Below are 14,520 nucleotides of genomic sequence, written 5' to 3'. Positions count from 1 at the left end.
ATTTTTTTTTATATAAGATAAGCTCAGGCGTGTGGGCTGGGTTGCGTCAGAAAGCCCACTTACATGAGCTATTTTTTTAATACTTAGACTCACACGGTTGGGCTCCTTTTTTTTTTCTTTTTTTTTCTCCTATTTTATTCTTGGTTTTAAGAAAATTGATAAAACAAATCATTAAACCTGATTAAGTCAATTATCCAAGTAGCAAGTTTAATAGATTAATCCCCGACATCTAAAGTATTATTTGTTTTTCATTTTTTTTTTGTTTTATGTCCCTTATTTTTAAAAAATATATAATTTAACCTTTTTTTGTCATTAATAATCTTTTTTTTTAATTTATCTCAAATTTAAAAGAATATAATTTCATCATTTGTTGTCAATAATTTACTTTCGCTATCTTGGCCCCACATGCTTATCATGATTTTTTTACTTTTAAAACACATGTTTAATACAAAAAACATATTATGCGCTAAATTGTTATATAATTAAATAAAAAAAATTTCTGAGATAAAAAATTATAGGACCCGGTGATGTGTATAACTTTCGTTGCAAGTTTATTTAGTTGAATCGAGTTCACTCTTTTTTTTAATCAAATGTTGTTTTTTATTGATTTTATCTTTCAACATTAAATTAATTTAACTTTTTAATTATTTTTTTTGTAAAATTATTCCTACAAGTTTCGCAAATCAGCCCCAATAATCACGAACCAATGAGCCAGTATATAGTAGGTTTGGTTTCGCAGAAATTGGGCCAAAGGCTTGCCGAAGACTGTTATGGGTTTTGTACTGGTAGGTTTTCCACTGTCTTCTTTGTTTTTCAACGTAGTTCCAGGAGCATTCAAAATTATTTTCAATTGCAAAGGCCCTTTTCTACATAGAACGGTATTGTTTTTAATACCATCTTAGACTTGTAGTCAGATCATTCAATAATCATATTGCTGCCAGAAAAGTAAAAATGACATCCAGCAACATCTCTTAAGCAGCAGAAAAGGTGCATGGGATTATGCATTCATGCTTCAAATAGTAGGGAACTTGGTTGAGTAATGTGCCATGACCTTCTATAGACATGATTTCTTTTGTGGATTTCCTCTTCTTTTTCATTGATCTGCAGCTAAGCTTTCTCCTTGTATCCATTGTTTGCCGCTTGTACAAGGGAAATGGCTTGATCTGTAAACTGTTCAATCATAAAATCGTAAAATATGCCATTTTCTTTTCAGCATCACTTGTAAATAGCTCAGTCTACTGATACCTGAGCCCCACCCCTCATTTACTTGAGATTTCACTGCAATTGTGACGAACAGTGCTTTTCACGATATGGCCTTCTGAAGCAATGCCAGTCTTTTTCTGTGTGATTCTGTGTAAGCTGCAAATTGACATCTTTTTCTTTGCAACAGAGACATGTTGGAAAATATGCTTCATGCTACTTTGCAATATACTCCCAGATTCTCGTATGTACCAAAGAGAGAATTGCTTTACATTTCCTTGTGTTCATTTCTTTCTTGATGAGGTTTCAAATAATTTGAGATTCTGTATTCAATACAGAGTTATAAAAATAGAACAGAGATGCTACCAATCTATATAACTTACAACTTGATAGTTCACTGGAATATTATGAAAAGAAAAAGGTTGATCAGAATAAGCAGCTGCCTGATGTTTTTTCGTGATGGTTCTACGTTCAGGATTAACTCGAGAGATGGCCTATGCCTCACCGTGAAAATGACATGGAACGCAAAGAGTAAAAAGGGTGAAACTTAGAAAGAGACAACTTCTTTCCAAAGATGCAGCAGATCAGAAACCAGGATATCCAAAAATGTTATGTTCGCCCCCCTGCCCAAGCAACGAATCCAGAGCCAAGACAGAGATCTTGACAGAGTCGGATGTTTGCTTGCCTGTGTTGTTAATTTTGGAACTCTATATAGTCAATATCTTGTAACTTTTTCTTCTCTGTCACAGCAATAACAGGCAAACAGCTTCCTTTTCAAGGCTACAACAAAACCAGCCATATCATGCTGCTAATAATAATACTCCTCTTGGAACCAAATCAATTCATGCCTTCCAAAAAATATTGCAACTCTGGATTTTGAAGAAAAGCTGCTAATGACTGAAATGTGTTTGGTTTCTCCAGAAGCTAATTCCATGTTTGTTCTGTAAGTTGTGTTTCCTGGAAGCAATTACTGATGGTGACCTTCATCACTTGATTTAGAACCTGTGTCGGAATGCGGATGCTCTGGGTGCGGTTGGCCGCGATGCCTGAGCCCGTTTGGCTATGTGTTTGTGGCAACGTTTTTATTTAACCGTGATTTCATCTTGTTTGGTTACAAAACAGAACGCAGTTTTCATGCATGGGCCCCTCCATTAAATGCGTTCAAAACTCAGTTTTGTAGAAGCTATTTCTACATGCTTTTCGCAATGCTACGTTTCTGCTTTGTTTATTTTTGTAGACAGGAGACCGCAAGATAGAGAGAAGGAGAAGAGCAAAAACAGAGGAGAAAAAGAAGGACCGCTGTCCATCAGTGGAGAGCAGCTCCCTTTCACCACTGGCCTCTGTCGTTCTCGCCGCCGCACTACTCTTCCCCTTCCCTTTCTCCTTCTCCTTCTCCTTCGCTGTCTCCTCCGCCTTCTCCTTTCTCCACTACGTTTCCACCGTCCCTCAGTCCATCACCGTCGCGTTGCTCTTCCCCTTCCCCTTCTCCTTCGTTTGGGCTGCTCTCCACTGTTCACTTTGCATGTGAATAGTGGAGAGTGACCGGCCTTCGGTGTTTCCACCATCCCTCAATCCATCACCGCCGCGCTGCTCTTCCCCTTCCCCTTCTCCTTCGTTTGGGTTGCTCTCCACTGTTCTGCAAAGTGAACAGTAGAGAGTGTCTCCACTGTTCATGGCCGGACCGGTCTGACCCAAACCTAAATGCGTTGGACCGGTCCGACCCAGTAAAATAAAAAAATTCAAAATTTTTTTCTCAGATATTGTGTTCTATTAAAAAAATTAGTGTTTAACATTAATCAATGACACTACATAATTACATTAGAAGGAGATCGCATGATGACGTAGCATTTGCAGAATTTGATCGCAATCCCAATTTTGTTCCGATGATATTTTACCTAATGTTGTTGTACGCTCAGGAAGCCATGGAAACTGTAGTCCTTGTTGGATGAATTTCGTACATGATGAAATTACAGATAGTTTAATGGAATAATAAAAAATATTTTATATAAAATATTGTTTATTTCATGATGTAATAGCAGTAGTTAAATCTACAATATTGAAATTAAAAACCATTAATATTAATATATATCTTTTTTAGTTATTTTATAACCTCAATTTCAAAAGCATTTTTAACCAAACACATTAAACAATTTTTTATTCAACCTCAATTTTAACCATATTTTTAACCAAACATATATTTTAACAACCCAACCTCAAATAAAAATACTTTTTATAAAACAATTATTTTCAAACCATAGCTATAAAAGCTAACACAATATCAAATACAGTGCATTTCAAGAATTAAGGCCAATCTCCAACTCTATTTTAGCCATTTTCTCAATGTCCCACTTGCATCTCTACCAATGTTTATGTGCTTTCATGTACTAATTACCGGCAGAAATCAATGTAATTTAATTAGCAACTCCTCTTTCTATGAGAAGCTCAAGATCCTCAGTGCAATTTTCCTTTGAAATTAAAGTGCAAAACTGAATAACCCCTCTACCATTTTCGAATTGAAAATCGTAAACACTGTCAAAACCCAAAACTAAATTGGAAAAATCTATACGTTAAGAAATCTTAAACTTTGTAAAAAGCCATTGAATTATATGACTTGATAAATTTACGACTGCTTTGTAAAACCTTTAAGGCCAAATAAATTCATCTTGTGAATTGTATAACTTGTTAAATTTAGGACTGTCTTGGAATTTGGTATCAAGATCAAGGGAGTAAGGTAAATATAAAGGACATTATCAACAACGACTGGTCTAAAACAGGGGCAAAGTCAACTGTTTTCTTGACATCTCATTGTCGGTAATTCATTTTCTTCTTGCTTTCTGCTAGTTCTTTGGCAAAGATAAAACAGCATGGCTCTGGCTTTGATTGGAGAATCACTTCTCTCTGCTGTTATTGAGGTTTTGGTCGAGAAGTTGGCCTATCCTGAGGTTCTGGGATTCTTCAAAACGCAAAAACTCAATGATGATCTTCTGGAAAGGTTGAAAGAAACACTGAATACTGTCAACGGACTGCTAGACGACGCGGAGGAGAAGCAGATTACAAAGGCTGCTGTGAAGAACTGGCTTAATGATGTTAAACATGCTGTCTATGAAGCTGAGGACTTGCTGGAGGAGATTGATTATGAACATCTACGATCCAAGGACAAAGCTGCCTCTCAAATTGTCAGGACTCAGGTAAGCACTACTTTGAATCTTCTTCCAAGGAAAATTGGATAAAATATTAGTAAAACAGAAGTTATACTTTACATCAAATGTTACTTTTAAAGCTGTCTATTCTAAAATTTATTTCATGTTTCATGATTGGAGGTCGGGCAGTTCCTTCCATTTCTTAATCCAACTAACAAAAGGATGAAAAGGATAGAAGCAAAGTTAGGAAAGATTTTTGAGAAGCTTGAACGTTTAATCAAGCACAAGGGTGATCTTCGCCGGATAGAAGGTGATGTTGGAGGTAGACCATTGTCAGAGAAGACAACTCCTCTAGTTAATGAATCTTATGTTTATGGTAGGGATGCTGACAGGGAAGCCATAATGGAATTGTTGAGACGGAATGAAGAAAATGGCCCGAATGTAGTTGTGATTCCTATAGTGGGAATGGGAGGGATTGGAAAAACCACTCTAGCTCAGCTTGTCTACAATGACAGCAGGGTAGACGATTTGTTTGAACTCAAGGTTTGGGTTTGGGTTTCTGAGATTTTCGATGTAACAAGAGTGATGGATGATATTCTTAAGAAGGTAAATGCAAGTGTTTGTGGCATCAAAGATCCTGATGAATCTCTAAAGGAGGAATTGGGGGGGAAAATGGTTTTGCTTGTTCTAGATGATGTGTGGAATATTGAGTACAGTGAATGGGACAAATTACTGCTACCTTTGCAGTATGCAGGGCAAGGAAGTAAGACTGTGGTAACAACACGGAATGAAGATGTGGCGAAAGTCATGCAAACTGTTAACCCCTCTTACTCATTGAAAGGAATAGGCGATGAAGATTGCTGGCAGTTGTTTGCAAGGCATGCATTTAGCGGTGTAAATTCTGGTGCACTCCCACACTTGGAAACATTTGGCAGAAAAATAGTGAGAAAGTGCAAAGGACTACCTCTGGCTGCGAAAACTCTAGGTGGTCTTTTGCACTCTGAAGGAGATGCCAAGGAATGGGAGAGGATATCGAATAGCAACATGTGGGGTTTGTCAAATGAAAACATCCCTCCGGCTCTAAGATTGAGCTATTATTATCTCCCATCACACCTAAAACGTTGTTTTGCTTACTGTGCAATATTTCCCAAGGGTTATACATTTATGAAGAATGAATTAATCACTTTATGGATGGCAGAGGGTTTTTTAGTCCAGTCTAGAGGCGATGTGGAGACTGAAAGAATAGGTGAGAAGTACTTTAATGATCTTGTCTCTAGGTCATTTTTCCAGAAATCAAGCGATGATCCGTCAAGCTTCTTCATGCATGAACTCATAATTGATTTAGCCGAATACGTATCAGGAGAATTTTGCTTGAAGTTTATGGGAGACGGAGTATCAGGTTCTAGGTTGAATGGTGGAAATCCATGCAGGCTTCCTCAAAGGACTCGTTATTTATCACTCACTTCAAGATATGATCAGGTATCCAAGATATTTGAGCACATTCATGAAGTCCAACATCTGCGCAACTTCTTGTTAGTAGCACCTGGGTGGAAAGCTGATGGCAAGGTATTGCATGACATGTTGAGAATTCTCAAGCGCTTGCGAGTACTATCATTTGTTGGGTCTGGTTATATACATCAGTTTCAGCTACCCAATTCCATCGGCAACTTGAAACATCTGCGATATCTAGACCTTTCGGGTAAATCAATAGAAAGGCTGCCTGAAAATATGAGCAAACTGTACAATTTGCAAACATTAATCTTGAAGCAGTGTTACTATCTCATCAAGTTGCCAACCAACATGTCCAAACTGGTAAACTTACAACATCTCGATATCGAAGGGACAAAACTGAGAGAGATGCCACCCAAAATGGGAAAACTCACAAAGCTTCGAAAGTTGACAGATTTCTTTTTGGGAAAACAGAATGGGTCCTGCGTTAAAGAGTTGGGGAAGCTCTTACATCTTCAAGAGAAGCTTTCTATTTGGAATCTCCAAAATGTTGAGGATGTTCAAGATGCTTTGGAAGCCAATTTGAAGGGTAAGAAGCAGATTGAGAGGTTGAGGTTGACATGGGATGTAGATATGGATGGCAGAGACGTACTTGAGAAATTGGAGCCTCCTGAAAATGTGAAAGAGCTTGTCATTACTGCTTATGGGGGTACAAAGTTTCCAGGTTGGGTTGGAAACTCTTCTTTCTCAAATATGGTGTCTTTGGTTCTTGATGGATGCAAGAACTCCACCTCCTTACCACCACTTGGGCAGTTGCCAAATCTTGAAGAGCTCCAAATTAAAGGATTTGATGAAGTTGTGGCTGTTGGTTCTGAGTTCTATGGAAATGGCCCTTTCATGGAGAAGCCGTTTAAATCCCTTAAAAGTTTAACATTACTGGGGATGCGAAAATGGAAGGAATGGAATACAGATGCAGCCGGTGCTTTCCCTCATCTTGAAGAGCTTTGGATAGAAAAATGTCCGGAGTTAACAAATGCCTTGCCTTGCCACCTTCCTTCTCTATTGAAACTTGACATTGAAGAATGTCCACAGCTTGTGGTTTCAATTCCAGAGGCTCCCAAGCTCACCAGAATCCAGGTCAATGACGGTGAGGGTTCTAATGATCGTATATATATAGAGGAATTATCTAGTTCTAGGTGGTGTCTTACCTTTAGAGAAGATTCTCAACTTAAGGGATTGGAGCAAATGAGTTATCTTTCCTCTTCTATAATCATAGACGTTGGCATCTTCGATTGCAGTTCGCTCAAGTTTTGTCAGCTAGACCTTTTACCCCCGTTATCCACCTTTACAATCCAATATTGTCAAAATCTTGAGTCTCTTTGCATACAAAAGGGACAGCGGGCTCTCCGTCATTTGAAAATTGCAGAATGTCCTAATTTAGTATCTTTTCTCGAAGGAGGATTGGCTGTCCCAGGTTTGAGAAGGCTTGAGTTAGAGGGTTGCATAAATTTGAAGTCGCTGCCAGGAAACATGCATTCCCTCCTTCCTTCCCTCGAGGAATTGGAACTGATCTCACTTCCACAGCTTGATTTCTTTCCAGAAGGGGGTTTGCCATCTAAGTTAAACTCACTTTGCATCCAAGATTGTATAAAATTGAAGGTGTGTGGTTTGCAATCTCTCACTTCTCTTTCACACTTCCTATTTGTTGGGAAAGATGACGTGGAGTCCTTCCCTGAGGAGACGCTGCTGCCCTCTACTCTTGTAACCCTTAAAATCCAGGATCTGAGAAATCTGAAATCTTTGGATTACAAGGGGCTTAAGCACCTTACCTCTCTTAGCAAGTTGGAGATCTGGAGATGTCCTCAGCTTGAGTCCATGCCAGAAGAGGGGCTGCCCTCCTCCCTCGAGTACCTTCAACTCTGGAATCTGGCAAATCTGAAATCTCTAGAGTTCAAGGGGCTTCAGCACCTCGCCTCTCTTCGCCAGTTGATGATCAGTGATTGTCCTAAGCTTGAGTCCATGCCAGAAGAGGGGCTTCCCTCCTCTCTTGAATACCTTAACATCCTGAACCTGACAAATCTGAAATCTCTGGGCTACAAGGGGCTTCAGCAGCTCTCCTCTCTTCACAAATTGAATTTCTGGAGTTGTCCTAAGCTTGAATCCATGCCAGAACAGGGACTGCCCTCCTCCCTTGAATATCTTGAAATTGGAGATTGTCCTTTGCTAGAAAAAAGGTGTCGGAAGGAGATAGGCGAAGATTGGCCCAAGATTTCTCACATCCCCTTTATAAAAATATTCAAGCATTCAGGAGGATAAGAAATTGAGAGGGGAACAGTCTTCTGTCATTCGCGCTCCATATCTACTAATTTCTCAGCTTTGCATATGTGGTGTTATAAATTCTTGAGATTCCTCGTGTCACTAATGGCTAGACATGGAGCATTGTATTTTCCCAAGAACAAGGTTTAATCGTCATGCACTCATGTTGTTAATGTTACTCCATTCCATGTTTTGCTATAAACAAGGTGTCTGCTTATAGTGAAAATGACACCAAGTGGTTGATGTTGTCCTTGTTCGTGCTCAGCAGAACCTGTCATTTTTTTTTGGTTTTAAGCTAATCATTTGCCAAACTAAGTTCCTTGAATTCATTGTGAATGCCTTGGTTAATAATATTATTGACCTGTGATTCCTTTCAGGGAGATAATTAGATCACCATCAGGCTGCCATAGGTTCCTATCACAATTTCTCATCTGTAGCAAGTTGTGAAGCCTACTTTATTAATTGAGATATGAACTCCTACAAGACATGCTTTCTCTTTTGAGTGGCCTGCAGCTGGGCCTCTCCAGCTAGCTTATCTACAGGGGGAAAAAGCTTAATTTGTAACCTGTCTGCCATCATAAGACAGTAAAGTGTGACGCTACCTGAGCACCACCAGCCTTATCCTTTGATTTCAGTAACTATGCTGAACAAAGTTTTGGTGATGGTACTGTACTAATGTAATGTATATCACTTATTGCTTGATCATTCACTGGAATTTATGAGACATTAATAAACAGCTCTTGATAATAGAATTATCTTTCGTGATGGTTCTGATTAAGTTCCACAGATGGCCTATGCATCAAGTTGAAAACGATGGTGAGCGCAGCGCAAAGTGAAGGAAGAGTTAAGCTTCAAAGAGACGGCATGGTGATGTAGCAGATCAGACGCCAGGATATCCAAAATGGTCGCTGTCCGCATTAAAGATCCAAGGTTCTGGACCGAGTTGGATTTTCACTTGCTTGTATTGCCAATATTTTGCCACATTTTTCCGTCATAGCAATAACAAGAAACGAGGTATCGTACCCATCTTCATATTCATATTTGTTGTAAAAAACTAAAATATAAAGTTTATCAACTGAAAACAAGAACAAAGTCTTTACAGTTGAAAGAACAAGAAACAGAAAAATATCTCAGATGGTTGTTGCTATCCTCAGTGTTTTATTTATATGTTTTATTTATAGAAGGAAACAAACATTACAGAAAAATAAAACACTAAAAAAACGTACCAGCTATGTTCTTCTTTATCAAAGAAGTTGTATAACGTTAGTTGAGGTTTGCTCCCTCTGTGGTCTCAGGTTCGAGCCCTGTGGTTGCTCATATGATGGCCACTGGAGGCTTACATGGTCGTTAACTTCAGGGCCCGTGGGATTAGTTGAGGTGTGCGCAAGCTGGCCCGGACACCAACGTTAAACTAAAAAAAAAGAGAAGAAGTTGTATAACAAGCTAGTCTAATCCTAGATAAGCTTAAACAAATGAATTGAAAGAAACTTCCTAATCTAGATAATGTTATCAGCTAACAGATAGATAGCAATGCTGATAGCTAACAGATAGATAGCAATGCAGTAGATTACTAGTAAATAATCATGTTCTAACTTTGATACCAAATTTCAACAATATTTTCCCACTTTCTAAAGAGGCCATAACTATGAAGATTGAGATAGAAAGGGAAACTGGGGAAGGTTTTAAATGAAAAGACAAAATCCATATATATAAATAACAAGTTTTTTTTAGTGTTTGGAATAATGATTAATCAATATATCCAGATAATTGATTTTCTAGGAACACCAAATTAATGGTAGAAGATTAAGCACTTGCAAAAACAGTTTTAATCATGAGACTTAAAAACACTCCGATGATAAAGTCATTATCTTTATGAGAAATGTAATAAATGACTTAAAAGAGCTTTAAATTCAAGAAACAAATATATTTATTCTTGAGTTTTAAGATGGTTAATGCTTTTAAATATATTCAAAAAAATTTAAGAGATAAAAAGTTTTGAACCTTTACTTTGATGATTCATGGAGTATTTATACCCCCTCAATCTTATCGTTTTCAAAGAAAAGAATGACTGAAAAATCCTTTGCTTTTGGTGACATTAATAAAGGACAAATATCTCTTATATATCATTAATGAGATAGTAAGTGTGATAGGTCCATTTAGAGACCTTTTGTACATTTATGAGTATATAAAGATCATTATCTCATATATGAATGACTCATATAATTGTTCTAAATGAAGAGGCATGATAGTTTATTATACCTGTAATACTTTTAACCTAGGAGATTATCTTGAGCCCGACATATAGCTATATAACCTTATGGTCTTTGAATTCATATGTTTTGAGTCTGACATGTTCATCAGATCTATATTACTTTAGATTTGACTAATTATCAAACCCAAATATTCTAAGTTTGACACGTTCGTCAGACCCATGTCATTTTAAGATTTTTTTAATTTAAAAAAAAATTAGTTCAAAGTTATTAACTCATCAAAAAGAGCTTGAGATAAATCCTAGATGCAGTAGAAAATCTCATAATATGAGAGAAAAGACAAAATAATTTTCTCATTGATAAAATCTGTACTGAAATAGCTTACAAGCCTGACTTCCATAACCAGGAACGTCAAAGTTATCAAATATAGTAAATAATGATTATTTGATAAAATGAAATTACTATATAAAATGATTGAAAAATTATATAAATTATATTTTAAGATTTTATTTAAAAATTTAAGAATTTAGGTTGAACTAGTTTTTTAATATGGTGTAAAAATCTTATTAATCAAGCGGTTACGAGTTTAAATTTCACTCTTTTAATTTTATTTAATAAAAATTAAGAATATAATATAAAAAAATATCATTCAAGTTTAAATAATTTTTATTTAATTAAATAGGTTGAAAAATTATATAAATCATACTGTTAGACTAAATTTATTCTCAAAATGCAAGTAAGCAAAATATAAACGGAAACCGAAATAAAGATCACCTTAAAATCAAGTTCCGAAAAGTAACTAAAACTGAAAAAAAAATCTAGGAAAACATAGGCCTCAACGATGGATTTTGGGGGTCCGAAACAACAGATGGTTGCCCCTTTTGAATTGGGGTAATTTGCGTCATTTCGACACCCGTAACAAAAGGACCCTGACTACTGTTTCTGCCATCCTTGTGCTGGTCTTCCCTGTTAACAACGTCCAGTGCCATCAACTCTGTATCTGGCAACTCAGCTCCTCTAGAATCTCTTGCATCACTTTCTCAATGCCATATCAAATTTTACATTTACCTGATTGCTTCTCTTCCCTCCACCTGTTTTCTAACATAGTTAGTTGAGAATCCGAGATGAGTACTTTGGCAAATGCAAAATGATACGAAACGAAACTTCATGCATACCAAGCCTGAATGATAGTTTGAAGACAGAGGTTGAACAGACCTGGCTTCATGGTTCATTCAAAAGAAGTTCAACCTCAACAGGAGAAAGAACCACAACACTTGGGAGTAGATCAGTTATTCCTTGATGACAGCAGAGATTGATCACTCTCCAGAAACGAGACAGCAGATCTTCATTGCACAGACCATTCCTAACTTTCATTTTCTTATTTTTTTCAGTAAGGTTTCGAATAATTACAGATTCTGGATTCAAAGCAGAGGTATAAGAGCTTTAATTTTCATGACTGTTCTGTGTTCAGGACTAAACTCGAGAAATGACCTATGCTCGGGGTGAATGTGAAATCAAGAAAGGGTAAAACAAACAGACAACCGCTGGCCAAAGTCGCAGAGACCAGGAAATCCAAAATGACATATCTGGGCCCCGTCGAAGCAACAGTTCAGAGCTGCAACAGAAGAGATCTTGACAGAATCGGATGTTTGCTTGTACTTTTGGAACTCTGTATTGCCAATATTTTGCAACAAATATTTTTTCTGCAACAGCACTAACAAAACCAGCCCTCCTAACACAGTGTTCTTTGCCAAAATCCATTTGAAGAGAGGTGTTGTATTCTACTGGTCTAGGTGCCAAAACCACTGCATTTGTGCTTTAAAATAGAAGTACACAACACAGGTGAATGATAAATTTACCTCTCTCTCTCTGTTTTCTGATTTTACAACTGTATCAAGAATTCTGATAACATCTTAGCTTTAATTATCACCAATCATGACTTTCAATGGATGCTCTCGAATTTAAAGATCCTTGATAGTGCGATTTTTCACATGAAAGTGCAAAGCTATAAAATCCTACATCCCTTTTGAGTTACAAAGCATAAACAATATTGTCAAAACCAAAAACTAAATTAGAAAATCACATGAAATGAGAAATTTGTAATTTGATCCCATAACTTAGCCTTTCCTTCAATTATACATCAAAAGCCCTCTTCTTCCTCTATAATTCTTACCTTTCCTTTCACTACAAATTTAACAACAATAACAGTATTTCAAGGCAAAGACTCCTCTTGGCTTTCCTCATACCCCTCCTGGCTCTTATACTCTTCCATGGTGTTGAATTCGTTAGGGTTCTCATCATTTCCATAAGAACCTTGATTTTGAGTGCTTACCTTCCCTGACTCGTACTTATTAGCAGGATAATAATTCTCATTCTTCGCGTTGTAATAGTACTTTCCACCCTCCATAAATCTGGTGTCACTCATCCCTTGTCTCTCAGTCTCATAGCGGGTGTAGCCATTGTCACTATTCTGATTGCCTGCTTCATAGCTTTCACCAGCTAGTTTGTAGCCATTATTGTAGTACTTGTTGGTGTAGCCTTTGTTGTTGTAGTTGTTTGTGTTGCCATTGTTGCTGTAACCATTCTCACTGTTCTGATTGCCTGCTTCCTGGCTTTCACCAGCTAGTTTGTAGCCATTATTGTAGTACTTGTTGGTGTAGCCTTCGTTGTTGTAGTTGTTTGTGTTGCCATTGTTGTTGTAGGTGTTGGTGTAGCCATTCTCACTATTCTGGTTGCCTACTTCATAGCTTTCACCAGGCAGCTTGTAGCCATTATTGTAGTACTTGTTGGTGTAGCCGTTGTTGTTGTAGTTGTTGCTGTAGCCATTCTCACTTTTCTGACTGCCTGCTTCATAGCTTTCACCAGCTAGTTTGTGGCCATTATTGTGGTACTTTTTGGTGTAGCCATTGTTGTTGTAGTTGTTTGTGTTGCCATTGTTGTTGTAGCCATTCTCAGTATTTTGATTGCCTGCTTCATAGCTTTCACCAGCTAGTTTGTAGCCATTATTGTAGTACTTGTTGGTGTAGCCGTTGTTGTTTTGATTACCTGTCTCATATCTAGCACTACCAAGTTTGTAGCCATTGTTGTTGTTCTTGTTGTTGTAGTTGCTCCTCTCGTAACCATTATTGTTGTAAGTGCTAGTATAGCCATTGTTGTTGTAGTTGCTGTTTTCATACTTCTGGTCAGAGGTTACACCATCAAGTTCTTCGTTCAAAAGCTCATTTTCATCAGCATAAGTGGTGGTGGTGGTTGAAGTCTCCTTAGGAGGGAACATTCCTGAGCCCTCACCGAAAAGGCCATGGCCCTTTTCACTCTCGCCGAACACCGGTGCTGGTGCTGGTTCTGGAACATCTAGTAACGATGCTGGTGATGGTGCTGGTGCTGGTGTAGGTGCTTGAATTGGTACTGCCAAAATGGTGATGGGCCCTTTCTTACCATTCTCTTTTGTGATGCTATAGTGTCTCGTGAACTTGCTAAAGAACATGCTCTCTCTAGCCTGGATAGAGGAAAACGTCACTAGCAAACAGAAGAAAAATAGATGCTTACCCGAAGAAGCCATTAGAGAAATGACCTAAAGATTAAAGATAGAGATGAAGAAATTTTTTAGGTTCTTGGTGGTACGTTGAAGTTTCATTTCCCTTAGTCTTTTATAGACTATTGAGTATTGGATCCCTTAGTAGGCCGGGCAATTATGCGTGGATTGAGGAAAGGGAAAATTGTGGGGTAGAAAATCATGGCACACAGTGCATGCTGCATGTGCCTTCATTGAGACTGTCTAGCAAAAGAGGGCACCAAATCTCCAGCAGGAAAAAAAAAATAGACATGCAGTTCCTAGTCAAAAAGGGGCTATTTGCTTTTCTAGCTAACGAAGAAAATAAGACACTCTCTTTTGCTTTCATGGAAGGGCAATGTGGAATTGAATTTGGGGTCCTCAATCACTCCTTGGCGGTTGAATTAGTTAGGGTTCGTCTAGAAAAGTGAGGAACTAACGAGGGGTGGTAGGGCACATTTCATTATTACTGTTACTATGGTTTGGTCTTCCTTCTCTAACTAGGAGTCTTGGCACTTTATGGCTTCGTGAAGATAGTAATTCTTCTCTCCTTTTTTCAAAGTTCCTGAGAGATATTGCTTTGACAGTTTTGCTCTGGATATGGAGGTAATATTGGGATTCAAGAAGGGCTTTTATTGCCAAAACATTTCATCTT

General features: G+C 37.7%; 2 protein-coding genes and 1 long non-coding RNA gene across 6 annotated transcripts; 2 read left to right on the top strand and 1 right to left on the bottom strand.

Moving 5' to 3' along the window:
* The first annotated feature begins 3,956 nt into the window (after window positions 1-3,956).
* On the top strand, window positions 3,957-8,481 carry LOC7469565 (putative disease resistance RPP13-like protein 1). Its single transcript, XM_002309721.4, has 2 exons — window positions 3,957-4,388; window positions 4,521-8,481. Exons 1-2 carry the CDS (start codon window positions 4,065-4,067, stop codon window positions 8,103-8,105), a joined length of 3,909 nt encoding a protein of 1,302 aa, XP_002309757.4. The 5' UTR covers window positions 3,957-4,064; the 3' UTR covers window positions 8,106-8,481.
* A 2,619-nt stretch (window positions 8,482-11,100) lies between these two features.
* LOC112328163 (uncharacterized) lies at window positions 11,101-12,265 on the top strand. Its single transcript, XR_002982809.2, has 2 exons — window positions 11,101-11,705; window positions 11,787-12,265. It is a non-coding gene; the product is annotated as an uncharacterized LOC112328163 (long non-coding RNA).
* Window positions 12,266-12,298: 33 nt separating this feature from the next.
* LOC7459967 (protein E6) lies at window positions 12,299-13,952 on the bottom strand. 4 transcript variants are annotated; one of them, XM_052454680.1, is made up of 2 exons: window positions 13,220-13,952; window positions 12,299-12,853 (listed from the first exon to the last, which is right to left on the bottom strand). In XM_052454680.1, the coding sequence occupies exons 1-2, from the start codon at window positions 13,872-13,874 to the stop codon at window positions 12,528-12,530; spliced, it is 981 nt and encodes a 326-aa protein (XP_052310640.1). In that variant the 5' UTR covers window positions 13,875-13,952; the 3' UTR covers window positions 12,299-12,527. The 4 variants fall into 4 exon arrangements, with proteins under 4 accessions (XP_052310640.1, XP_052310638.1, XP_052310639.1 ...); XM_052454678.1 differs by having other exon boundaries at window positions 12,299-12,976; window positions 13,220-13,951; XM_052454679.1 differs by having other exon boundaries at window positions 12,299-13,017; window positions 13,261-13,951.
* Between the last annotated feature and the right edge of the window lie 568 nt (window positions 13,953-14,520).

Source organism: Populus trichocarpa, chromosome 7, assembly GCF_000002775.5.
Source record: "Populus trichocarpa isolate Nisqually-1 chromosome 7, P.trichocarpa_v4.1, whole genome shotgun sequence".
NCBI lineage: Eukaryota > Viridiplantae > Streptophyta > Magnoliopsida > Malpighiales > Salicaceae > Populus > Populus trichocarpa.
The sequence above is the reverse complement of the archived record's forward strand: the minus strand, read 5'-3'. Positions and strand labels throughout refer to the sequence as shown.